General features: G+C 44.5%; 1 protein-coding gene across 2 annotated transcripts in view; it reads right to left on the bottom strand.

Moving 5' to 3' along the window:
• SRPX (sushi repeat containing protein X-linked) overlaps positions 1-25,523 on the bottom strand; it is a 118,829-nt gene that overhangs the window by 35,885 nt on the left and 57,421 nt on the right. For both annotated transcript variants that reach the window (XM_025857630.2, XM_025857631.2), the window contains 4 exons: positions 17,304-17,430; positions 14,064-14,185; positions 13,206-13,385; positions 11,267-11,400 (listed from right to left, as the gene is read on the bottom strand). In XM_025857630.2, coding sequence (XP_025713415.1) covers positions 11,267-11,400; positions 13,206-13,385; positions 14,064-14,185; positions 17,304-17,430 — 563 coding nt within the window. The remainder of the gene's footprint in view (positions 1-11,266; positions 11,401-13,205; positions 13,386-14,063; positions 14,186-17,303; positions 17,431-25,523) is intronic.

Genomic DNA, 25,523 nt, shown 5'->3' with positions numbered 1-25,523 from the left:
GCAATCTCTTCAATAAATGATCTTGGGAAAACTGGACTACTATCTTACACCAGATACAAAAATAAAATGAAATGGGGCGCCTGGGTGGCTCAGTTGGTTAAGCGACTGCCTTCGGCTCAGGTCATGATCCTGGAGTCCTGGGATCGAGTCCCACATCGGGCTCCCTGCTCAGCAGGGAGTCTGCTTCTCCCTCTGACCCTCTTCCCTCTCGTGCTCTCTATCTCTCATTCTCTCTCTCAAATAAATAAATAAAATCTTTAAAAAAAAAAAAACAAAAATAAAATGAAATGGATTAAAGACTTAAAAATATAAGACCCGAAACCATAAAACTTCTAGAAAAAAAAAATAGGCAGTAAGTTCCTTGAGATAGGTCTTGGTGATAATAGTTTGGATTTGACATCAAAAGAAAGGCAACAGTTCTGGGGAAGATGGCAGATTAGGGGGATCCTAGACTCACCTCACCCTATGGATACACCTAGATGATAACACCCATATCCATGAAAACAACCCAAAAAATGACCCAGAGACTGGCAGAACAGACTCTCCACAGCTCAATGTAAGAAAGAAGCCACATCGAAGAGGACAGGAAGGGTAGAGATGCAATCAGGAGACAGACTGACCTGCCGGACTGTCTGTGGGAGGGAGGGGCACCGTGGGCATGGAGAGGGGCTAGTTAGAAGAAAGGAAATAAGATCAGAGTGGAAATAGATGAAATAGACACTAGGAAAACAAATATGACCCCTACCCCAGGCACTCCAGCCCGGGGGAACAGCACTGGAAAGACAAATCCCCAAAATATCTGGCTTTGAAAACCATAGGGGCCTAACTTCATGAATTCTTACAGTGGGGTGCAACACAGGGAATTTTAAAAATCAGTGGGCTCAGATGCAGGAGAGCCTGAAGGCTACAGGAAACCGAGTCCCTGCCCTTAAAGAGGCAGCACAACAGAAAGCCCTGCTGAGATACAGCACAGAAGCAGCAGTTTGAAAAATGCCTGGGGCATAGGGGGAAAAGATTTGTTTACTCATCTCAGAGCATGTGCTGGAGAATCAGGGATCGTTGAGAGATTTCTCTAAGAACAGAAGAGCTGGAGGGCCCCATTTCCTTTTTTTTAATTTATTTTTTTAAAGATTTTTATTTATTTATTTGACAGAGAGAGACACAGTGAGAGAGGGAACACAAGCAGGGGGAGTGGGAGAGGGAGAAGCAGGCTTCCCGTGGAGCAGGGAGCCTGATATGGGGCTCGATCCCAGGACCCTGGGATCATGACCTAAGCCGAAGGCAGACGCTTAACGACTGAGCCACCCAGGCACCCCAGAGGGCCCCATTTCCTTCTCAACCCCTCCAACCTAGATACACGGATGCCTGCAGGGCCAGCACAGCACCAACACTCTTCACCTATCTGGCTAACAGTGGGCCCTGGCAGCTTGCTGGCACCGTGCGCCACCCCCCCCCCACATTCTCCTCCAACACACCCTTGGCAGGAGTCCATCCATAGTGGTGCCCCAAGTGCAGCAATGTGCAAGCAACCCCGACAGGGGCCAGCACCACCCCCAAGGTGTCTCCTGCCCTGGGGAGAGGGGAAGAAAACCACACACACCAGTTCGACTTTGGCCCCAGCAGTGGTCTGGGAGCAGACATCTGGTCTGACTGCAGGCTCCACCCACCAATGAAAGCTTCTGAGGGTCCAACACATGGAAAGTATCCTGCAGTTTGGTGCTACTGCACTTCTGGCAAATGTCTGGTCTGACCAAACTCAAGGCCAAGGGGGCCCCAGACTGGCCCGCTGACAACACAGGGACCAAACCCTGCCCAAAACAGGCAAACAGGTTCTGGTGAACAGGGTACATTGCACTGAAGGGCACCACAGGAAGAGCCGGAGATGTATCTGACTTTCTTAACACATAGACACAGAAAGTTAGACAAAACGAAGAGACAGAAGAATATGTCTCAATTGAACGAACGGGAAAAAAAAATCACAGCAAGAGCACTAAAATAAATGGAGACAAGTAATATATCTGATAGAGAATTTTAAGTAATGGTCATAAAGATACTCACTGGACTTGAGAAGAGTGGAGGACCTCAGTGAGACCCTCAACAAAGAGAAGGAAAACAAAGATTCAGAGATGAAGAACTCAACTGAAATTAATACACTAGATGGAATAGACTAGAGGAAGCAGAAGAACAGATCAGCAACCTGGAGGACAGGGTAATGAAAAGCAATCAAGCTGAATAGTAGAGAGAAAAGAATAAAAAATGAGACTAGATTAAGGGAACTCAGTGACACCATCAAGCCTAATAACATTTGCATTATAGGGATTCCAGAAGAAGAAAAGGGGGCAGAAAATTTATTTGAAGAAATAATAGCTGAAAACTTCCTGAGTCTGGAGAAGGAAACAGAAATCCAGATCCAGGAGGCACAGAAAGCCTCCAACAAGATCAACCCAAAAAAGTCCGCACCAAGAAACACAGTCATTAAAATGGCAAAAAGCAGTGATAGAGAATTTTTTAAAAAGAAGAGAAAACCATTACATACAAGGGAAACCCTATAAGGCTATCAGCTGATTTTTCAGCCGATACCTTGCAGGCCAGAAGGAAGTGGCATGACAAATTCAAAGTGCTGAAAGGGAAAAACCTACAACCAAGAACTCTCTATCCAGCGAGGCTATCATTCAGAATAGAAGGAGAGATCAAGAGGTTCCTGGACAAACAGAAGTTAAAGGAATTCATCACCACTAAACCAGTCTTACAAGAAACGTTACAGAGGAGTCTTTGAGTGAAAAGGAAAGACCATAAGCAGGAATAAGAAAAGTAGTAAGCACAAAAGTAGTAAAATTAAGTATATCTATAAAAATCAGTCAAGGGACTCACAAAATAAAAGGATGTAAATTTTGACACCCCATACCTTAAACTGGGGGTAGGGGTGGAGAAGAGTAAAAATTTAGGGCTTTTCGAATGGATTTAAACTTAAGCAAGCATCAACTTAATATGCACAGATGTTATATATTAAACCCAGTGGTAACCACAAATAAAAAAAAACAGTAATACATATGCAAAAAAAATAGAGAAAGGAACCCAAGGACATCACTAAAGAAAGCCAACTTATCGTGAGAGAAGAGAGCAAATGAAGAAAGGAACAGGGAAGAATGACAAAAAACAGCCATAAAACAAGTAACAAGATGGCAATAAGCACATACCTATCAAAAATAACTTTGAATGTGAATGGACTAACCACTCCAATCAAGACATAGGGTGTAAGAACGGATAAAAAAACAAGACCCATCTATATTCTGCCTACCAGAGACTCATTTCAGACCTAAAGACACATGCAGATTGAAAGTGAAGGGATGGAAAAAATTTATCGTGCAAATGGAAGTGAAAAGAAAGCCACGGTAGCAATACTTATATCAAACAAAACAGACATTAAAACACTGTGATGAGAGACAAAGAAGGACACTGAATAATTATCAAGGGGACAATCCAACAAGAAGATACAGTAATTGTAAATATTTATGCATCCAATGTGGGAGCACCCAGATACATAAAGCAGCTAATAACAAACATAAAGGAAGTAATCGATAGGAATGCAACAATGGTAGGGGGCTTTCACACCCCATTACATCAATGGCTAACTCAACCAGAAAAATCAATAAGGAAACGGCAGCTTTCGATGACACACTGGACCAGATACATCAACAGATAAATTCAGAACATTCTATCCAAAAACAGCAGAACACACATTCTTTTCAAATGCACATGGAACATTCCTCTAGAATAGATCACATGTTAGGCCACAGAACAAAGTCTCACAAAGTCAGAAAGATTGAGGTCATACTGTACATCTGTTCTGACTAAAACGTTATGAAACTTAAAATCAACTAAAAGAAAAAAGTCTGGAAAGAAACAAATACATGGAGGTTAAATGACATGCTACTAAACAATGTATGGGTCAAGGAAGAAATCAATGAGGAAATCACAAAATAATGGGTGACATATGAAAATGAAAACACCAATGTCCAGTGTCTTTGGGAGGCAGCAAAAGCTGTTCTAAGAGGGATATATACAGCAGTAAGGCCTACTTCAAGAAGCAAGAAAAATCTCAAACAACCTCACCTTACACCTAAAAGAGCCAGAAAAAAAACAAAACCAAGCCCAAAACCCAGTAGAAAGAAGGAAATAATAAATATTAGAGCAGAAATAAATGAAATACAACCTAAACAAACAAACAAACAAAAAAAACAACAAAACCTCAATAGAACAGATCAATGAAACCAGGAGCTGATTCTTTGAAAAGATCAACAAAATTTATAAACCTTTAGCCAGACTAATCAAAAATAAAAAAAATAAAAAGAGGAGAGAGGACTCAAAAGCAAAAATAATGGAGGAGAAATAACTAACACTGCAGAAAAACAATCATTAAGAGAATATTATGAAAAACTATATGCGAACAAATTGGACAACCTAGAAGAAAAGGAGAAATTCCTAGAAACATGTAACCTCCCAAAAGTGAATCAAGAAGAAATATAACATTAACATAGACTGATTACCAGCAATAAAATTGAATCAATAATCAAAAAATCCCCAACAAACAAAAGTCCAGGACCAGATGGGGTCATAGGTGAATCCTACCACACATTTAAAGAAAAGTTAATACCTATTCTTCTAAAAATACTCCAAAAAATAAAAGCGGTGGGAAAGCTTCCGAATTCATTCTATTAGGCCGGTATGACCCTGATACTAAACCAGATAAAGACCACAAAAAAAGAGAACTATGGGCCAGTATCTCTGATGAACATGGATGCAAAAATTCTCAACAAAATATTAGCAAACCAAATCCAAGGGTACATTAAAAAAATCACTCACCATGATAAAGTGAGATTTACTCCTGGGATGCAAGGATGGTTCAATACTCACAAATCGATGTGATACATCACATCAATAAGAGAAAGGATTAAAACCATATGATTATCTCCACAGATGAAGAAAAAGCATTTGACAAAGTGCAATATCAATTCATGATAAAAAAAAAAAACCCTCCACAAAGTAGGTTTACAGGGAACATACCTCAACATAATAAAGTCCATGTATGAAAACCCCACAGCTAACATCATACTCAATGGTGAAAAACTGAGAGCTTTTCCTCTAAGGTCAGGAACAAGAGAAGTATGTCCACTATCACCACTTTCACTAGACATAGTACTGGAAGTCCTAGCCACAGCAATCAGGAAACGAAAGGAAATAAAAGGCATCCAAATTGGTAAGGAAAATTTTTTTTCACCCTTTACAGATGACATGACACTATATATAGAAAACCCTAAAGACTCCACCAAAGATCTACTAGAACTAATAAATGAATTCCGTAAGATCACAGGATAAAAAATCAGTACAGAAATCCACTGTATTTGTATACACTAATAATAAAGTAGCAGACAGAGAAATTAAAATACAGTCCCATTTATAATTTCATCAAAACAGTAAAATACCTAGGAATCAACTTAACCAAGGAGGTGAAAGATGTGTATTCTGAAAACTATAGAACACTGATGAAAGAAATTAAAGATGACACAAAGAAATGCAAAAATATTCCTTGCTCACAGACTGGGAGAATATTGTTAAAATGTCTATACTACCCAAAGCAATCTACATATTTAGTGCAATTTCTATCAAAATACCAACACCATTTTTCACAGAACCAGAACAATCCTAAAATTTCTATGGAACCACAAAAAGACCCCCAAATAGCCAAAGCAATCTTGAAAAGGAAGAACAAAACTGGAGGTATCACAGTCTCAGATTTCAAGATATACTAAAAAGCTATAGTAATCTAAACAGTATGGTACCGGCACAAAAACAGATGCATAAATCAGTGGAACAGGAGAGAGAGCCCAGAAATAAACCCACAATTATATGGTCAATCTTTGACAAAGGAGGCAAGACCATGCGATGGGAAAACAGTCTCTTCAACAAGTGGCGTTGGGAAACCTGGACAGCTACATGCAAAAGAATGAAACTGGACCACTTTCTTATGCCATACACAAAAATAAACACAAAATGGATTAAAGACCTACATGTGAGACCTGAAACCATAAAAATCCTAGAAGAGAACACAGGAAGTAATTTCTCTAAGACTGGCCATAACACCATCTTTCTAGGTAGGTGTCCCGAGGCAAGGGAAACAAAAGCGAAAATAAACTATTGGGACTACACCAGACTAAAAAGCTTCCTCTGCACAGCAAAGGAAACCATCAACAAAACTAAAAGGCAACCTACAGAATGTCATTTGCAAATGACATAGCCAAATAGCCAGGATTAGTAGCCAAAATATGTAAAGAACTTATAGAACTCAACACCAAAAAAAACAAATAATCCAATTAAAAAATGGGCAGAAGAGATGAACAGAAATTTTTCCAAGACAGATGGCCAAGAGACACATGAAAAGATGCTCAACATCACTCATTTGGGAAATGCAGATTAAAACCCACAATGAGCTATCACCTTATACCTGTGAGAACGGCTAAAATCAAAAACACACAAAAAAGAGAAAGTTTTGGCGAGGATGTGGAGAAAAAGGAACCCTTTTGCACTGTTGGTGGTGATGCAAACTGGTGCAGCCACTGGGGAAAACAGTATTTTCTCAAAAAATTAAAAATAGAATTAGCATACTATCCAGTAATTCCACTACTGGGTATTTACCCAAGGAATATGAAAACACTAATTCAAAAGGATATATGCACCCCCGTGTTTACTGGAGCATTATATATGATGGCCAAACTCTGGAAGCAAACCAAGTGTCCATCAATACCTGAATGGAAAATGAAGATGTGGTAGATAGATCACACACACACACACAGGAATATTATTCAGCCATAAAAAAGAATGAAATCTTGCCATCTGCAACAACATGGATGGATCTAGTGGTTATAATCCTCTAGGTGAAATAAGTCAGAGAGTGACAAATACCATATGATTTCACTTATATGTGGAATTTAAGAACCAAAGCAAAGAAAAAAAAGAGACAAACCAGGAAACAGACTCTTAACTCTAGAGAACTGATGGTTACCAGGGGAGAGGTGGGGGGCGGGGGAACGGGTGAAATAGTTGATGGGGATTAAGGAGTGCATTTGGTGTGATGAGCACTGAGTAATGTATTTAATTGTTAGATCACTATATTGTACACCTAAAACTAATACAACACCATATATTAATTATACTACAAGTAAAATTTTTAAAAAGGAAACAAAAAAATAAACAAGTGAGAGTACATCAAACTAAAAAGCTCTGCAAGGCAAAAGAATCCATCAACAAAATCAACATGTAACCTACTGAGGGAGATAAAATATTTACAAATCGTCTGACTGGGGTTAATACTCAAAATATATAAAGAGCTCATACAACTCAATAGCAAAACAAGAAACCATCCAATTAAAAAATGGGCAGAAGACATGAACAGACGTTTTTCCAAGGAAGACATCCAGAGGGCCAACAGCTACGTGAAGAGATGCTCAACATCCCTCATCTTCAGGGAAATGCAAATCAAAACCACAAATGAGATATCACCTCACACCTGTAAGAATGGCGAAAATCAGTAACACAAGAAACAACAAGTGCTGGCGAGGATGTGGAGGAAAGGGAACGCTTGTGCACTGTTGGTGGGAACGTGGTGCGGCTGCTGTGATAAACAGTATGGAGGTTCCTCAAAAAGCTAAGAATAGAACTACCATCTGATCCATCAATTCCACTTCTGGGTATTTATCTGAAGAAAACAAAACACTATCAAAAGATATCTACACCTCCATGTTCACCGCAGCATTATTTACAGTATCCAAGACCTGGAAACAGCCTAATTTTCCATCGATGGATGAAGGGATAAAGAAAATGTGGCATAGGTACACAATGGAATATTACTGAGTCGTAGAAAAGACTGAGATCTTCCCATTTCAACCAGCATGGATGGTCCTCGAGGTCATTATGCTTAGTAAAATAAATCAGACAGAAAAACAAGGATCATATATGCTCTTACTTCTATGTGGAGTCTACAAAAACTAAAAAAGACGACCAAAAAACCAAAAAGTGATCTCATGGATATAGCAAACAGACTGGTGTTTTCATGAGGCAGGGGTGGGAAGATGGGCAAAGTGGGTGAAGGGGGCCAAAAGGTACAAGCTTCAAGTTATAAAATAAAAAGTCCTGAGCATGTCATGTACGGCATGGTGACTACGGTTAATGATATTGTATTGCCTATTTGAATGTAGCTAGGAGAGTGGATCTTGAAAGTTCTCATAAAAATTTGTATCTAGGTTTGGTGACAGACTGATGTTAACTGGAATATTCTGAGGATCATTTTGTAATATAAATATTGACTCATGATGTTGTACAACAAAAACTAATGTTACAGGTTAATGATACCTCAATTTATTTTTTTATTTTAAAGATTTATTTTAGAGATAGCGAGCAAGGGAGGAGCAGAGAGAGAGGAAGAGAATCTCAAACAGACCCTGCGCTGTGTGGAGCCCAATGTGGGGCTCGATCTCAGAACCCTGAGATCATGACCCCAGAGCCGAAACCAAGAGTCAGATGCCTAACTGACTGAGCCACCCAGGCGCCCCAATGATACCTCAATTTAAAGAGAGAGAAAAAAGAAAATGCCAGCCCTGTGAGTGAGCCCTTGGCAAGAGCCTTGGGAATGTGGTCCCCTCAACCAGATGCCAGGAGGTCACATCAGGAACAGCGATGGTAACTGGTAATAGGAAAGTAACATAAGATGAATCCGGCTAAATGAGGAAAGAAAATTTAAACTCCTGAGTTACTATAACACCAAGTATTTTACTACAGTTCCACTGAAGCATCCCTCCATAAGGTGATGGAATTGGTAAGGATAGAAATACATATTTTTATTATTCTAACTGAATCACCTATGTCAATCAAACCTTTCCTCAAAGGCTCTGGTTAAAATGCCAAAGTGAATATGTTGTGGAGGGTCACATATAAACACCTGGATACCAAATATCTTCTCCAACTGAGATAGGCAAACCGAAGGAGTCCATAAAAATCTGCTTTTTGCTCCTTTTCCTGATTCTACTTTTGCATCCCCACTTTACACATGCCTTATAATGCAAACAGTGTAGGTCCTCCTGGTAAGGGACAGGGAGTTAATGACTTCTTTCAAACAGACGACATCTAAGGAAGGACCAGGTCAGAATGACCAGAGGAAGCCATCATATGCACATTCCAGACCAGCGACACTAGGCCTCTCCACACCAAGGCCCCCTGGCTCCAAGGACTAACATGTGGGTCCTCATCTTTGTTCTAACCGGTTCCTGGATGCCTGAGAGGAAATGCCTGCCGACATCACCATGATTTAATTAGTAACTTAGCAAGTACCCGAAAGGATGGGATAGACTAGGGCAGGGGACAGCAAACATTTTTTGGTAAGGGGCCGGGTAGTAAATGTTTTAGGCTTCCCAGGGCTGGATGGTCTCTGTCTTAACTATGCAACTGTACCACCGGAGGGCAAAGCAGCCAGGGACTGCATGCAAATGAATGAGTGAGGCCGTGTTCCAATCAAATTTCACTTACAAAAGCTGTGGTTTGCCAACAGAGGAAAAGCAAGTTGCCTGGCTTATTCATTTTTCTACAAAATTAAGAAAAAAAAAATATCAGGAAGTGGGAGGCCAATTTCCCACACAGTCGAGTCACACAGCCTTGTGACACCTGAAGAACAAGTCTGAGGGAGGCAGGGATTGGGAGTAAAGATGTAATGAACTGAGTTCCCATCAAAGGCGTCTACGAAACTTTGCATGGATCTTCCGAGTTTACGGGAGCCTTTCCAGTACACGGGGAGAAGGAAGAAAGACTCCTCATTATTCATTGTGTAAATGCTGAGACGAGAAGTAAAATTGTAAACTTCATTAAACCAAGATGGTTTTATTTTTTTAAAAGATTTTATTCAGAGAGAGAAAGAGAGAGAGAGTGCATGAGCAGGGGAAGGGGCAGAAGAAGAGGAAGAGAATCCCAAGCAGACTCTGCACTGAGCCCAACTCGGGGCTCAATGTGGGGCTCGATCTCACGACCCTGAGATCAGGACCTGAGCTGAAATCAAGACTCAGACGCTCAACCGACTGAGCCAACCAGGCGCCCCTCAACCAAGATTGTTTTGAAGGCTTAGTCTTATTTTTATTCACTGTAGAAGAAAGGTCTTTTCAAAAAAGTGTGCAGCACCGTGTCCATGACCCGGCATAACATCCTACCTCTTTCACATTCAGTCATGGTTGGCCACTCTTACTGCAAGCCGGCTTCTGGACAAAATCTAGCAAGTTCTAGTTTGATCCTTTTCTGTTTCTAATTTTTCCCCCCCAGAAGACTCTGGCTGCCTCATTTTGTAGCTATAAAGTTTACACAGCTGAGAAGGGCACATTTCCTAGGAAAGTGTGTCGCAAACTTTCAGTTGCTCGGGAATCACCTGGAGGTCTTGTTAAAACGTAGATTAGATGGGCGCCTGGGTGGCTCAGTTGGTTAAGCGACTGCCTTCGGCTCAGGTCATGATCCTGGAGTCCCGGGATCGAGTCCCGCATCGGGCTCCCTGCTCAGCAGGGAGTCTGCTTCTCCCTCTGACCCTCTTCCCTCTCGTGCTCTCTCTCTCTCTATCTCATTCTCTCTCTCAAATAAATAAATAAAATCTTTAAAAAAAAAAACAAAAAATGTAGATTAGACCCCGTAGGTCTGGGATGGGGGAGAATTGCATTTCTAACAAGCTCCCAGGTGATGTTGATGCTGCTGGTCCACAGACCACACTTTGAGAACCACTGTTCTTAAAGACAGCCATCACTCTTGGAGGAGCTCTAGGGAGGCGGGGGAAGCTCCCTGGGGCAGAATCTGGGACCTGAAGGCTCCTGGACTCCCCTCATCCCCTGAGCCAGCCTCTTGGGCAAACAACGGAATGAGGGCCTCCAGCATAGGCGTATCCTGGACAGGTCAAACAAAACAACTACTCTTTGGCTGGGCCTGGGCAGCAGGCCCACTGGGCTTACTGGTAAAGACAAAGAAACCCTAGTAGTTGGAAAACAAATGGGTTAGCTTTGGGGAGTCGATGTTAATCAGGTTATGCCCCAGAGCCAGAGATGAACGGTGGTATATCTCTGAAGTGCCAGTTCCCGGAGTTTCCAGAAAATAGATGAGGCACTGAATCTGGCCTTCGCCTTTAATGAAATCACCGGGCCCTTCGTGTTAGAGGTCTCCCCACAACCTGGGCCAGGCTGGAAGGACTCACCTGCAGCATTCCCAACTGCAGCCTGTAGAGAAGGTTCCGGGCTGTGGGGGTGGACACAATGAGGAGTCTCCTTTTCTCATAAAACTGATCCAGAAGTGCAGCTGCTGTTCTGACGCCCACATTGACATTCATGGCTGGAATTAGAAAGGGCCAGATGGGTGAGAAACCGTCTACTGGTTCTGGCTCAACATAGCCTGGGAGGACACGCAGACCATACGCGAACACGGAAGAAGTAAACCCCGAGACAAAGTTTCAGTTGTGGTTTTTTTTGTTTTTCTGTTTTGTTTTTTTTAAGATTCTGAGAGCGAGCAGACGCTCGTGCAAGTCGGGGGAGAGGCAGAGGGAGAGGTGGGGGGAGAGAGAGAAAATCTCAGGCAGACTCCGCGCTGAGCACAGAGCCCAAGGCGGGGCTCGGTCCCACGGCCCTGAGATCATGACCTGAGCCGAAATCAATACCAGGCCACTGAACCCACTGAGCCACCCAGGTGCTCCAGTTATAAGTGGCTCATTCGGGAGATGGTCCCAAGAAGCACTGGGTTGGGGAATGGGGAAGTGTATTGGTTTCCTCTTGCTGCTCTCACAGATCACCATAAATTTAGGGGCTTAACATGCACAAATTCTCCTACACCTCTGGCAGTCAGAAGTTTCGAATGGGTTTCACTGGGCTGAAGTCAAAATGTTGCTCCCCCCACCGAGGCCCTAGGGAAGAATCTGTTTCCTTGCCTTTTCCAGCATCTAGAGGTCACCTTCGTCTACTGGTGTGGGGCCTTTCTTGCATCTTGAAAGTCAGCAGCATGACAACATCACCTCTCTCTTCCCTCTGCCTCCCTCTTATAAGGACCCTTGTGATTACACTGGGCCCACCTGGAGAATCCAAGCTACCCTCCCCATCTCAAAATCCTTAACTTAATTACCTCTGCAAAGTCCCTTTTGCCATGTCAGGTAATCCATTCACGGGTTCTAGGGATTAGGATGTGAACATCTTTGGGGGGCTGGCATTACTTTCCCTGCCTCAGGAAGAGAGGGAAGGAAAGGTATGTTCTTCCTACTTTAATGTACGAAAGTGAAGAACCGTGGGCATTTAGCTGATGGTCTACACGTGTGTGTGTGTGTGTGTGTGTGTGTGTGTGTGTCTCTCTCTCTCTCTCTCTCTCTCTCTCTCTCTCTCTCTCTCTCTCTTGCCCAACTCTGAAGGGCTGGGGTTAAAGAGAAAGCATAAAGATGAGAAAGTACCCCGAAAAGAGGGTGGGGAAGTGGAGTATATAAATAAAAGATATGACCAGAATTTTCTGACTAGTCCACATTTCACACCATTATCACTACACTCAGCCCAATTTGTGTACCTTGGTAATAAGAGTTGATGTGCGCTGAGCACCTGCCCCGGGCCAGGCACTGCTCTATCCCACTGTTCAGTGGATATAGCCTCATTTAATCCTTACAACAACTCAAGTAGTAGGTAAGGTATTATCTTCCTCATTTGACATTAGGAGGAAAAATCCCGAATGCCCAAGGTCTGTGTGACTTTCAAGCCAGGGCTGCAAAGCACGCATTATATTGTCCATATGCAGTAGTGCCCTGGCTTTGCAAAAAAAAAAAAAAAAAAAAAGACCCTTTCATTTGTAGAGGGGAAGAACAAGGGTACCTAGAGCAGAGCCTGCTGATTCACAAAGTCTCGAATCACGGGCCCTGGGTTCCCACCTCCAGCTTCTTCCTTAGAGGACACGAAAGAGAAATGCAAAGATGGGCAGAGGCCAAGGAGGAGGGTGGATGAGAGGAGCTGCCCTAGAAATTCGAGGACCATTTGCACCCATCCGATGAAGAGGGCTGACCCTGAACCTCTCAAAGTGTATAGAGTGAAACCCTCCCTCCCTCTACTGGAATCCACAACCCAGGGGTCTTCAGGTTCTGCTGCTGGCTGGAGAGAGGGCTGCACTCATACCTGCGCAGGACGGCTCCGTGCCAGACCAAGCCAGGTTGGACTGACAGACTCGGGCAGGGCTGCCCTGTAGCTCATAGCCACCGATGCAGGAGAACTCACAGGTGGCCCCGTAATTATCACCGTCACTGGAGCACTTCATGTAACCGTTCTCCGGGGCGTTGAGTTTGCCACAGCGTCGAACTGCAGGGACACAAGGCCAGAGGAGTAACCAGGGAAGGCGGCAGCTTGGCAGTCACGCCTGTGAACGAGTGAGGGGGCGGGGAGGACTCTCCGGCCAGTGCGTGGGCCTTGGAATGGTCACCTTTCATACCAATGAGCCCACTGAGATCAGGCGGTTTAGTCCCCCGAGTTACAGATGAGGAGGTTGAGCCCAGAAGAATAAAGAGTAGAGGGTTAGTCATTAGCTGCCCAAACCATGAGGCATAAAATAAATCTTCCAGGTATTTTTTTCAGGGAGAATAAAGGTTCTGGAACAACGACAACATGGGCTTCTGGTGGCCCAAGCTAGGGGGTTCTTAACCTCCTTTATAGAAGGACTTACAGGCTTTAGCTGGTCACCCAAGCCCAGGGATGAAAATGTTATCAAAATAATATTCCCCCGCTGTGGGCTCATGCGAGACTAGCTTACTGCTCTCTCAGGCCTCTTAAATAATCTGTCAGCACTGAACCTCATCCGGATTTGTATTGTGAAATCCAGGTGTTAAGATGGCACCCTTTCCCTCGGCTCATCATCAGAGGCTAATCCAAAGCTGGCAAGTATCCCCATGGCAGTGGGCACTCACAAAGGGTTCCTGCTTGAGGGCCGACTTCCCTTTGCTCTTGTAAAGAGAGGAAAAAGCCAATAAGCAGTATTCTTACCTCGTACTTTAACTCGAAATTTGCAAATGCCCTTGTTCTCAGCTCTGTCATAGACTGTGTACTGGATCTTGTGGTCTCCTTCTGGAAAATTCGAGCCTGGGGGGAGGCCTTTTAGAATAACACTTCAAGGGGGGAGAAAAAAACAGGAACACCAAAGATGATCATTAAAGGCCTAACAACAATTAGGTCATTGTGGGCCTAATGATCAAAGACGGTCATTATGGGCACTCTGCACTGGATGTGGAGACACTGAGGGGCAGCCATTAGGCCAGTGTGACTAGAACAAAGATTTCTTCAAGAACAGCATTTCCTGAGCTTTATTCCGCTTTGGAAGGGCAGTTTGAGACCAGAACATGGAAGTCCCCAATTCCTGGGAAGTTTGGATCCATTTTTCTCACTGGAGGGTGGAACAGAGGATGGGAGAGGCTGAGAACCCAGGTCCCCAAGTCTTCTTCCCATCCCACCTTTGTTCCACAGGGAACTTTAAACTGCCTCATTTTGGGGAGGATAAGCGAATTTTTTGTGAGGAAAACCATTTGAGAGTATAGTCCAAGCAGTCATTGGCAATTTGGGCCTACAGGGGGTGCTAGAGTTGTCTCTGGTTTTTTTCTATCTGGCCCAGTGTAGAGATCTTTCCTGAGCAAGTTTATTGTGATTCCTTGATTATCCTAATGTTGTAATGGTGGTGGTGGTGGTGGTGGTGGTGGTGGTAGTAGTAGTAGCAGTAGTAGCAGTAGTAGTAGTAGTAATAATAACAATACTAGTGCTCTGCACGTACATAAATGTTATAAACATGTTTTAGGCACGGTTCTAGGTATTTTACACATACTGGTTTATTTAATCCTCCCCAAAACCCCATGAGACAGGAATTATTATTTCCATTTCACAGATGAAGAAACTGAGGCACCAGAAGGTTATGGAACTTGCCTAAGATCACAAGGCTAGGGTGACTCTAGCATCTTTCTTCTTGGCTGTCTGATGAGAACACCAATAGGTACAGCATGATCGAATGCCAGGTTGGTGGGTTGGTTTTCCAACAGATACTTAATTTGCCTTCTCTCTACAGTTCTTAGCAACAATGAGAATATTTGCTAAGAATGAGCATGTGAAATTACCACTGTGACCACTGAAGAGAGCCTTCCACAGAGGTGGACAGGGTGTGTGTTTATAAGGTATCAACTGAGGCACAATTCAAATGCAGATAACCCTGAGAGGAATCAGGCTTCAAATATGAGTGGCTGCTGACCTCTTGGAGACTCTGTTTCATCTGTGACCTGCAAATAACAGTCATCAGGAGTAACTAAGGGAGCTCCCAGAAAGCACTTGCCTCGGAGAAGCACTTGCTCTCTAGAACCTTCCCTCTCAGAAGGGGACCATAGAACAGTAGCTTGTACGAGAGACATGCCGGAGAAGCAAGGAGCCCAAGTGAGAGCTGAAAAGGCGACAAGACAGCCTTCTTGGAATTCCTCATTCTGTCTGGAGTGTGCTCCCCGCAGCCTCCTGCTCCAAGCCTCTGCTGGTTCGGGCTGTAGAAGTCTAGAAGCAGACAGCTGCTTGGAACGGAAGGCTGGAGGCTACTAAGGTGCTCTTTGAAACGGTCACGTTTCTAACCATAACACACAGGCGACCCACAAAAATGCCAAGGTCTATATCCTTGCTAGACAAACACAGTCATCTGGTGACCCGATACCTTGTGTTTACTATACAGGATTTCAATAGCAACTGGGACGGGGCCAGGCATTGTGCTAGGCCTGAAAGTTCCAAGAGAAATAAAACCCAATCCCTGTTTATATCAACTGTGACTTACTTTTTAATCGCAATTGCCTAAAATTTCTCCTTAGGGGTTTGTAACACGTGGATATGACAGCAAATATATAATTTTCTTAATACTCAAAACTTTGCCTTTAAGGAGTTACAGGGAGGCACACACAGCTAGTAATATTATTTAAGTGAACTAGCATACTGGGAGAAATGATCAGGATGTAGGAACAAAATGTCTTGCTCGGGGTGAAAGACTCAACATCTTCCTAGTAGAAGATGTTCTCTTATTGCCCGTAATTGCTTAAAATATTTCCTCTTGCACAGCCTGGGCCGACGGGATTCTAACTAGGGTTTCCCCGCTGTGTAGCTCAGAGGCGGCAAGTCAGAGGTAACCTTTGTCTGCAGGTGCACACTCAAGTGGGTTGGTCTGACAGGGCCATGAACTTGAAGGCACAGATGTGAACATGCCGACATGAAATAGTGGCCTCTAGGGAACATGAAAGCCAAGCAGATCGCTGCAGGGGTACGGGCCCAGGTGCTAGATTAGAACAACACGTAGCAGAACTTTCCCACAGGGAATCACGCCATTTTAAAAAGCATTCCAGATGTATGTCAAACTATTCACACAGCTGGTCCTGGGGAATGGGGCTGGGGTAGGGAAGAAGGCAGAAGAACCCTTTTCTTTCTTTTAATAAGCTTCTTCTGTAAGTGTTTAATGTAGTCACAAGTTTAAAGATTTATTTATTTACTTTGGAGAGAGAGCAGGGGGAGGAGTGGTGGGAGAGCGAGCCTCTAGCTGACTCTGCGCTGAGCACGGAGCACGTGGGCTCGATCCCATGACCCTGAGATCAAAACCTGAGCCAAAACCAAGAGTTGAACACTTAACCGACTGTGCCTTCTAATGTAGTCACAAGTTTAAAAAAATAGACTAAAAATCAAGTTTTAAAAGAAGCGGTTGCCAAAAAAACAAGGGATGGAAAGTTCTGCCCTAAACCATACTCACAGAGCACGAGGGAGGCAGCCTTTGGCTCCAACTGGGAGACACAGAGGCTTCCCAGGGAGGTAGGTGATGGGTTAGTAAGGCCTAGGGGCTACAGTAGGAGCCCCCCGGGCATGCAATGGGGGTGATTCTATGGCAGAGTGAACCGGCTGATGTTCTCTTCTTCCCTTCTTTCGTTTGACAAATATTTACTGAGTCGCAACTCTGTGCTCGGCATGGTTCTGGGCATTCGGGGTCTGGCAGTAAATGTGCTATAGTGGAGACAGGCAAGACACAAGGACAGAAGTGAAATACACAGTAGGTCAGGTGCTGAAGGTGACGAGGGAGAAAACTAAAGCCTGAATGAGGAACTGTTGAAGGAGCACCATACTGGCTCTGAAAGCATAAATGGACCCGTACAGATACACTTCCCCACTCTGGTTAGTTAAGTGTCTCTCATAAAAGAAGCAACATCCTCCACACTGCCAAGTTGTACTTACTCAGTTAAGATGCCATCTGCTGTGTCTCTTCCCTCCGGGGTCTCCCAGGACACACGGACTGTCAGTTTATTGGGTTCAGCAATGCGTTCCTTCACACTTGGGCACTTGATTCTAGGAGGTTCCATATCTGAAAATATAACCAGATTTTCGCCATCATCAAGAAATATCTTGTCAACTGGCGGCGCAACACCCAGCATCTGACATGCCCGTAGCTCTAGGTGCTACCCATTTTCGAAGGGTTTGTTCACCCCGCTGTATTTCTCTTCCCTCCATTCATCCTGCCCCTTCTCTCCTGCTGAGTTCAGAAGATGGGTGGAAACCTCCTATGCGCACAGCTAGACCTGGCCATGCAAGGCGGCTTCTGGGGTAATTCACTAGCTACGGCAACTTCTCCCCATGCTTCCAAACTTTGCTTACTGACTTCACAACATTGCAGCCCACCCAGCTAGAAGTCATTCAGCCCCAGGGAGTCCCTCCTCCTTTAAAGACAGCATCAGAGATTATCAGAGAGGGGCATCTCAGCTGTCTTCTAGTTCGATTCAATTCAAGGCAACACATCTCTACTGAGAGGCTGCCTTATCCAAGGTATCATTGCAACTGCTGCATCTGGGGATGCACGAAGGCAAGACAATCATGTGCTGCTCAAGTGGTTATGGTCTATCGGGGAGGATTATTGTCACCATATATAAAATAGGACACAAGGAAGAAGATGGCACGGCCCCAGGTGAGGTAAAAGTAAATGGGATGGAGGTTTCAAGGAATGGCCCAACGCTCTATTTTACAGATGCGGATACTGAGGCTCAGAGAGCTTAAGTGATTCATTTAAGGCCGGGCATATAGACAGCAATAGTGTGAATTATATTACTCCTGGAACAAGCTTTCTCTCCTCTGGCTATGTCTATTCCCAACTGCTCAGAACCTTAAAACAAACAATGGTCTGTCTGGGTCCACTGTGCCCTCCAACTGCCATGGGACCACACCTATGGTTTTGTGTTTGGGGACAGCAGTTTTGCTTTGGCTCTGGCCCTCCAAAAGCCTCCCGAATTTCCCCGAGTAGCTTTTCTACCTGGTAATAGAATTTCTGTTCCCTCAGTATCAAGGATGGGTTGGTAATGAGGGCTAGAAATAAATGAGATGTCAATCCTCACTGGGTTGGATTTCATTCTGTTATAGCTAAAGTGAAGTCACAAGGGGGGGGGCTTCAAACTTTTGTAATTTCCACTTGATGATTCGGAACAGGTAGAGAATGTATTTAAACACAGCCTAGGAGTGCCTGGGTGGCTCAGTCGGTTGAACGTCTGCCTTCAGCTCAGGTCATGATCCCAGGGTCCTGGGATCAAGCCCATCGGGCTCCCTGCTCAGCAGGGAGTCTGCCTCTTCCTCTCCCTCTACCCCTCCCCCCAACTCGTGTGTGCACTCTCTCTCTCTCTCTAATAAATAATCTTAAAAAAAATAAAGATGGCCTAACAAGTTAACAACATTTAGAGGTGTATTGCTTTCCATGTCAATTGGTAATTGTTTAAATGCGGCTATGCTACAACCTGAATGAAAATTAAATATTTGATTCCGAATCACAAACATCTTTGAGAGACTAACGCACTATGTATAGTCCTCATATACTTTCTCCTACGTCTTGTCTAATAACTTCTCATTTTATTTAGGGTCACAAATTATGAATGATTTGTTAAACGGTTTTGCCTTCGGCTATCCACATTCATATGTATTCTATGTCACGTGTCGATGAATTTACGAACCTTAATACACTATCCCAAATCGAGTAGCTACCATATATTACGGCATCTAAGTTACAATCCATTTTGAGATGCGTCCCAATTTCAGGGGTATTAAAATGTACAACAATATGCCTCTCAAAATTGATAAAGTATATCCATGTTCTGATGAAATGGAACGTGCTTTTAAATGCATTTGAGGTGTCTATTTTCATTTGCTGAGTTTTTTAAAAAAATAATCCTTTTATTTTTGTTTCAAGAGGTGACAGAAGACATACATGTATATAATTGAGAGGAATGTTTCACAGCTTTGAGTTAATCACGACGACGAGTATACCATACCTGCCCCCTGCTGGTCAATTCCAGCTGGCGCGCTCATCACGGAAAGCATATTTATTTATTTTTTTTAATTTAAAGCAAAAGGGGAGGGATGAAGACAGGAGACAGATTTCGATGCAAAAATTACACTGTGTTCTCGCATTTTCTTGGGACGACACTGTCCGAGTGAAGAGATACTTCTAGTCTCTGCGTCATGTAAACTAAACATCTGAACGATGTGCTGGGTTTTCTGTATCCGACCATATGTACTGACACTGTGAGCAAACATGCTCCAAATTAGGTTGTCTGGGTGAAGGCTCTCAGAGCTTCCCAAAGCCAGCTTATGTCCAGCTAACAATAATCAGCCAAAACTGGCCTAGTTTTTCAGAATCAGTGCTCTTCCAAACTAGAAACAAGGAAAAAAATCAATCATTAAAAATAATAGCTAGGGGTGCCTGGGTGGCTCAGTTGGTTAAGCGACTACCTTCGGCTCAGGTCATGATCCTGGAGTCCTGGGATCGAGTCCCGCATCGGGCTCCCTGCTCAGCAGAGAGTCTGCTTCTCCCTCTGACCTTCCCCTGTCTTGTGCTCTCTCTCTCTCTCTCTAATAAAAAAATATTTTAAAAATATTTTTAAAAATAATAGCTAATATTTGCTGAACCAACCTGCTAGCCCACCCCAGGCTGAGTACTATGCCTGCATTATTTCATTGACTTCTCCTTGCTGTCCACCAGACTTAAGTGTTGTCATTACCATCCTCATGTGTACACTGGGAAGTATTTCCTCTCTTGCGGAATTTCTCTGCGGTCTGGGATTTTAAGATATGATCACATATTTTTTAATTATCTTACTAAGCCAAACACTTCTGTGTGTCTGCCTGCTGCTGACCTAATAGTTTCCTCCAACACGTACACTCTTTTGGGGTCACCTGCTACAGCTCTGCTCTGAATCCTTAAAGAGCAGATTCTGTTGCACCCTCAAGCATTCTGCCCTCACTTTCAGCTGACGAGACCAGCTGGCCTTCCCTTCAGCAGATGTTCCAGAAACCTAGGCCTATTATTACACAGCCATGGCCATCACTGCTTTTTATAAGTGATCATAAATTTCCATGAATGAATTGAACAAAGTTACTATAGAAACATAATTGCAATTCCCTGTTGAGTCAGGATGCCCACAGAGCCAGTTATTGTGTGGAAACCCTGGCCTCTGCCCATTCGCGGGAGACATCTGACCAACTGTGTCCTTCCTCTGTGCTCTAGTCGCCTCTCTGCATATGAAATATCGGAAACAAGGGTCACCTGGGTGGCTCAGTTGGTGAAGCATCTGCTTTCAGCTCAGGTCATGATCCTAGGGTCCTGGGATCCAGCCCCTTGTAGGGCTCCATGCTCAGCGGGGAGTCTGCTTCTCCCTCTTCCTCTGCCCCTCCGCCCCCCCCACTCGTGCTCTCTCTCAAATAAATAAAATCTTTAAAAATATATATATATATATATATATAACAGAAACAAATATATTTCACTGTATCAACTACTGTTTATCTGACAAGCTTGGGAATCCTCAAAAGTCTCACCAGGTTCGCAGTAGAAATAAGAAAGAAGTTCAAAAGGATAGTATCCTGGCCAACAGGTAACAAGGAAAAAAAAAAAAAAGACCTTTAAACTAGGCTATAAATTAACTGCATGGTAAAATGTTTCCTCAAATAGTGTTTTCCACTGGAGATCTGTGTTTGAAGATGACTGCTAGACGTGTGATTCACAGGTGCTTTAGAACATGCCAGTTAGTCGGATCTGGGACTGCCCGACCTGGGCGGGGTGGGGTGTCCTCTCTCTGCTTCATTCTAAAGCAAGATGATATTCTTACCCCCAGTCAAGGGCTGCCCCCGCTCCTCAACACGCAGACTCCATTCAGTGCCCATTTCCTGACTTCCTACATACCCCGTGCAAACGGGCTTTCTACCTGCTGCTTCTCTCACTTCTTCCATCCCTGACCTTTCACACCAACTTGCTCTCACTCTGTACAGTCAATGTGGCAGGGACTGGTGGTTGTTCCCCCACTCTCTGATCCCCCTTCTTTTGTAGCAAGAGAAGTTTGCCCAGGCCTTTGGCCTTCCAGAACAAAGACTACATTTCCCAGCTGCCCTTGAAGTTAGGCGTGGCCACGTGATGGGTTCGACCAATGGGCTGTGAGGAAAAGTCACGCAGGCAACCTTCTGGGCTGTGCTGTTAAAAAGGGTGGGAGGAGCATACCCTTGTCTTTTTCCTCCCTCCTCTACCCGGGTTTGAATGTGGATGTGTCGGGAAGCGAGAGCAGCCATCTTCGACCGAGGAACAGCAAGTGAGAAGGAGCTGGGGCATAGGACACTGCCCAGGGCTGCTTAAGCACAAACATGTACGTAAGAAGAGAACTTCTGTCTCACTTGAAGCATTATGATTTTGGCCTTGTTAATAGTACCTGAACTGGTATATAAGCAATCACACCAGTTTTTTCAAACTGCTCCTGTATATATAACATCTTGTATGGCATCTTCCAAGGTGTATTTCATTAATGACTCCCAAGCACTGATTTTGAACAAAAAATACTATGGTGCATTTCCCACAAAGATAGCTACTCATAATCCCCTTATATACATGCAGCACCTCCTACCAAGAGTAGAGTCGATTTCCTTCCCTTTGAATCTGTGCCAGCCTTGTGCCTCACTTTGACTAACAGAACATAAAGGGAGTAACACTATGCCAGTCCCCAGTCTGGGCCCTTAAAGAGTCTGGCACCTTTGACTTTTGCTATCTTGGGAGCCAGCTGCCATCTAAGGAAGTCCAATTATCTGACTGGAGAGGCCATGTGAGGAGGATAAGAAATTATGAAGGGAGGGAGGGAGGGAGGGAGGGAGAGGGAGAGACGGAGGGACAGAGAGAGAGAGAGAGAGAGAGAGAGAGAGAGAGAGAGAGAGAGACTCGGCCAAACCCCAGCCAGCATAGCCAACTGAGGTTCCAGATGTGTGAGTGAAGCCATCTTGGATCCTCTGGCCCCAATCAGTCATCGCAGCCATTACCATGTGGAACAGAGATGAGCTGTCTCCACCAAGCCCTGCCCAAATTCCCAACCCAAACAACCAGGACCAAAATAACATGGTCGTTTGGAGTCACTACATTTTGGGTTGTCTGTTATGCAGCAATAGATTACTGATACAGATATACAATAGTTTGAGGTTGGTGACAGAGGGAGAAAGTAGCTACTTTATGGGGAAGAGAGTGAGTGAGGCAGAAGAAACCCGGACACTGAAAACTTGCCCAACTGTTCGCTTCCCCCAGCTAGAATACAATCTTTGTGGATGTCTCTGGGAAGTGGTTCTGATTCTTTGGTATCATGGAAGGTATTAGAAGATTTTCCCCAATGAACGAAAGAGGTAAGAGTGGAAGCAATGACTTCCACAGTGAAAAGTCACCGTCTTCACCAGAAAAATGCCCAACTTAAAAGCGGCTGGTGGTATGTGTATATTAGAGATGGCCACCAGAAGTTTACCTGTTTGCTTTGCACTAACAAATCAGGCCAGGGGAGAAAGTCCACCACTATCTCAATCGATCCAGTTGTTTCAAAGCTGACACTGGCTTCCTGAAAGTTTAAAGGATGTGTATTTGTCAACCCAGGAAATATTTAGCATAATTTAAGATCAACAACGATGCACTGATACGTTTATTCTTAGCCCCATAATGTTTCTATCTTCAGCTGAATCTCTGGAAATAAGCCAGGGCAGCCCAGCAAACCTCCCTGTTGGTCAGCCCAGCTGTCAGAAAGTTGAGAGCCAGAAGAGCATTCCATCAATGTGCATGCGTATCTGCAATCTCAGAGAATTTTTTATTCCAGAATCTCGTTTGTGCTGACTCTCTCAATCTATTCTGCTCTGCAGACAACACAAAACTAGCGGACAGCAATTCCAAAATCCAAGCTGGTTTGTACGTTGTCCTTTGTTAAAACAGCTAAATGAGGCTCTTTGCATGTCAAGATATCCGCTGGGTTCTCATTATCTGGGGTTTTTAAACTTTCTTTAATGTTCTTCTCTTCCTCTTTTTTTTTTTTAAAAGATTTTATTTATTTATTTGACAGAGAGAGACACAGCGAGAGAGGGAACACGAGCAGGGGGAGTGGCAGAGGGAGAAGCAGGCTTCCCGCTGAGCAGGGAGCCCGATGCGGGGCTCGAGCCCAGGACCCTGGGATCCTGACCTGAGCTGAAGGCAGCCTGAGCCACCCGGGCGCCCCTCTCTTCCTCTTTTGGCCCAGGACATAGGGTTGGTCTAAAGGAAAAATCATGTGTCAACTCAAAATCTGGTCTCTAGATGAGGACTTGTAATTCTAACTGTCCACTGTTCTATCTAACTGCCAGTGCAAGCCAAAACAACTACAAATGGAAAGAAAGAAAAAACATCCCCTAAAAACAACAGCTGTTTCATTCCAAGGTTTTCTTGTTTTATATGTCAAAGGCAGTTGTGGCTCTTTAAATAGTTTACCCTCCTGCAATTGCAGTGCGATTCTTCCCTGGCACTGACTTCTTGCTATATGTTTCGGAAATAACCATGGGTTTGAATCCACCGCCAGCGTGTGGTCTGCAGAAGAGAATTAATTTTAACTCATGGCACCTTCGAATTAGCCAGACCACAGGACTGACCACGTCAGAGTCAAGAGCGAGCCCAGGGTTCTCTCTCCCCTCCAGGTCTGGAGGAGAGCTGGGACGATTTTCTCAGCACTCAGCAAAGCTCTGGCCAAGATGCACGGCTAGAAGTTGTGTGGCAATCTGGGAAGTACTCAGCCACCATGTGTCAGCATCTAAAATAGTCTGAGGCTCTGGGTTATGCTCAAGGACCCCCTAGCCTTGCCAACACACAAAGTGATTAAACTCATGTAATCCGTTTAAAGCCGAAAGAGTCAAGGACGTCCCTGGAGTCACATTCACTGGGGACACATTCCAGCTTATCTGTCACCAAAATCAAAGAAAAGAATTGCCTGCTTGCTTTGTCCGTGTGTCTCCCTTCCCTGGGAGCTCTATGCTCTCCTGTGGCTCACGAGTCCCCTCTTTGCCACTCCCACCTCACCGTAGGCACAAGATCCCTTCCCGCCTCCGCAGGATGGCTGAGCCTTGCCTTGGCAAACCCTACAATAAATCTCCTGCAATTGGGGTTCGTTTCTTAGTTCTTTCTCTCTCCCTCTGGGAAGGTTCCAGCCCCATCTGGTCCAGCTTAAGCCATGCCTGTTGCTTTTCGAGAACGGCCGGCATGTTCTTCCCATGGCTGCACACGATCTGGACACCTGAACGGTGATCCCGAGAGAACGCGGCGCCGATGCTTGCCTAGCAGGAAGATTTTCAAGCCTCTCCTCTCCTTCCATCCACCTCGGCCCTTTGCCGCGTGAGGGAAGAGAGATGAGCACATCCGCATGGTGGTTCTGAGGATCTGGCTTGCACATACCAAGTCCCAGGGCGAGACACTGAAAGCGACAGCTGTGATGGGCCCTCCTGACCCGAACCTCCGGCCGTAGGTCCTGCTCTCCTAGAGGTGCACGCCCTCAGCGCCGCGTGACCAGGACCATGCCACCCTCTTCTCACCGAGAACGATGGTGAGCTGGGGGCAGAGGTCTAAAGCCTCAGAGAGAAAGCTGCTGAAGCAGCTCCGGGTTTCTAGAATCTCCCCGTTACTGCCTGCGCTGGAAGTCTCAAAATTCTATTTCCCAGACTCCTCCTGCCAGCTGGGTGCCGGGCAGGTTTGCCGACTGGAGGCACCGTCCTGGGAACGGGAGGCGGGAAGAAGGGAGAGGCCGTTCCGCTTCTGGTGGGAGCTTCAGAGAGGGCTTCCTGGGCTCCCGAGACAGCAGCAAACGTCTGCTCCCCCAGCCCTCGGCTGGCATGGCTTTCTGCTGTAACTAATCTCGGGTAATAGTGTTTTTCCTCTTCTGTTCCTCTGGCTCTTTCTAGATTTTTTTTTTTTAACCCATTCTCTGTAGTAAATTCTCCTCTGTTTGAAGTACCTAGCGTGGTGTCTGTTTTCCCAATTACTGACCAATACAAACTCCTACCTAAGTCCTAGAAAAAGAGAAGCCTCAAATAAATCTGAGTCCGTGATCTGAGTTTACTTGAACCTGTTGCTCTCGTCAAATGGGTACAAGGTGTGGTCCAGGCTGTGGCCCGGAT

Source organism: Callorhinus ursinus, unplaced genomic scaffold (assembly GCF_003265705.2).
Source record: "Callorhinus ursinus isolate GAN/ISIS: 27379988/994484 unplaced genomic scaffold, GSC_fseal_2.0 scaffold16, whole genome shotgun sequence".
NCBI lineage: Eukaryota > Metazoa > Chordata > Mammalia > Carnivora > Otariidae > Callorhinus > Callorhinus ursinus.
Note: the sequence above shows the minus strand (reverse complement) of the source record. Positions and strands in the feature narration are given on the sequence as shown.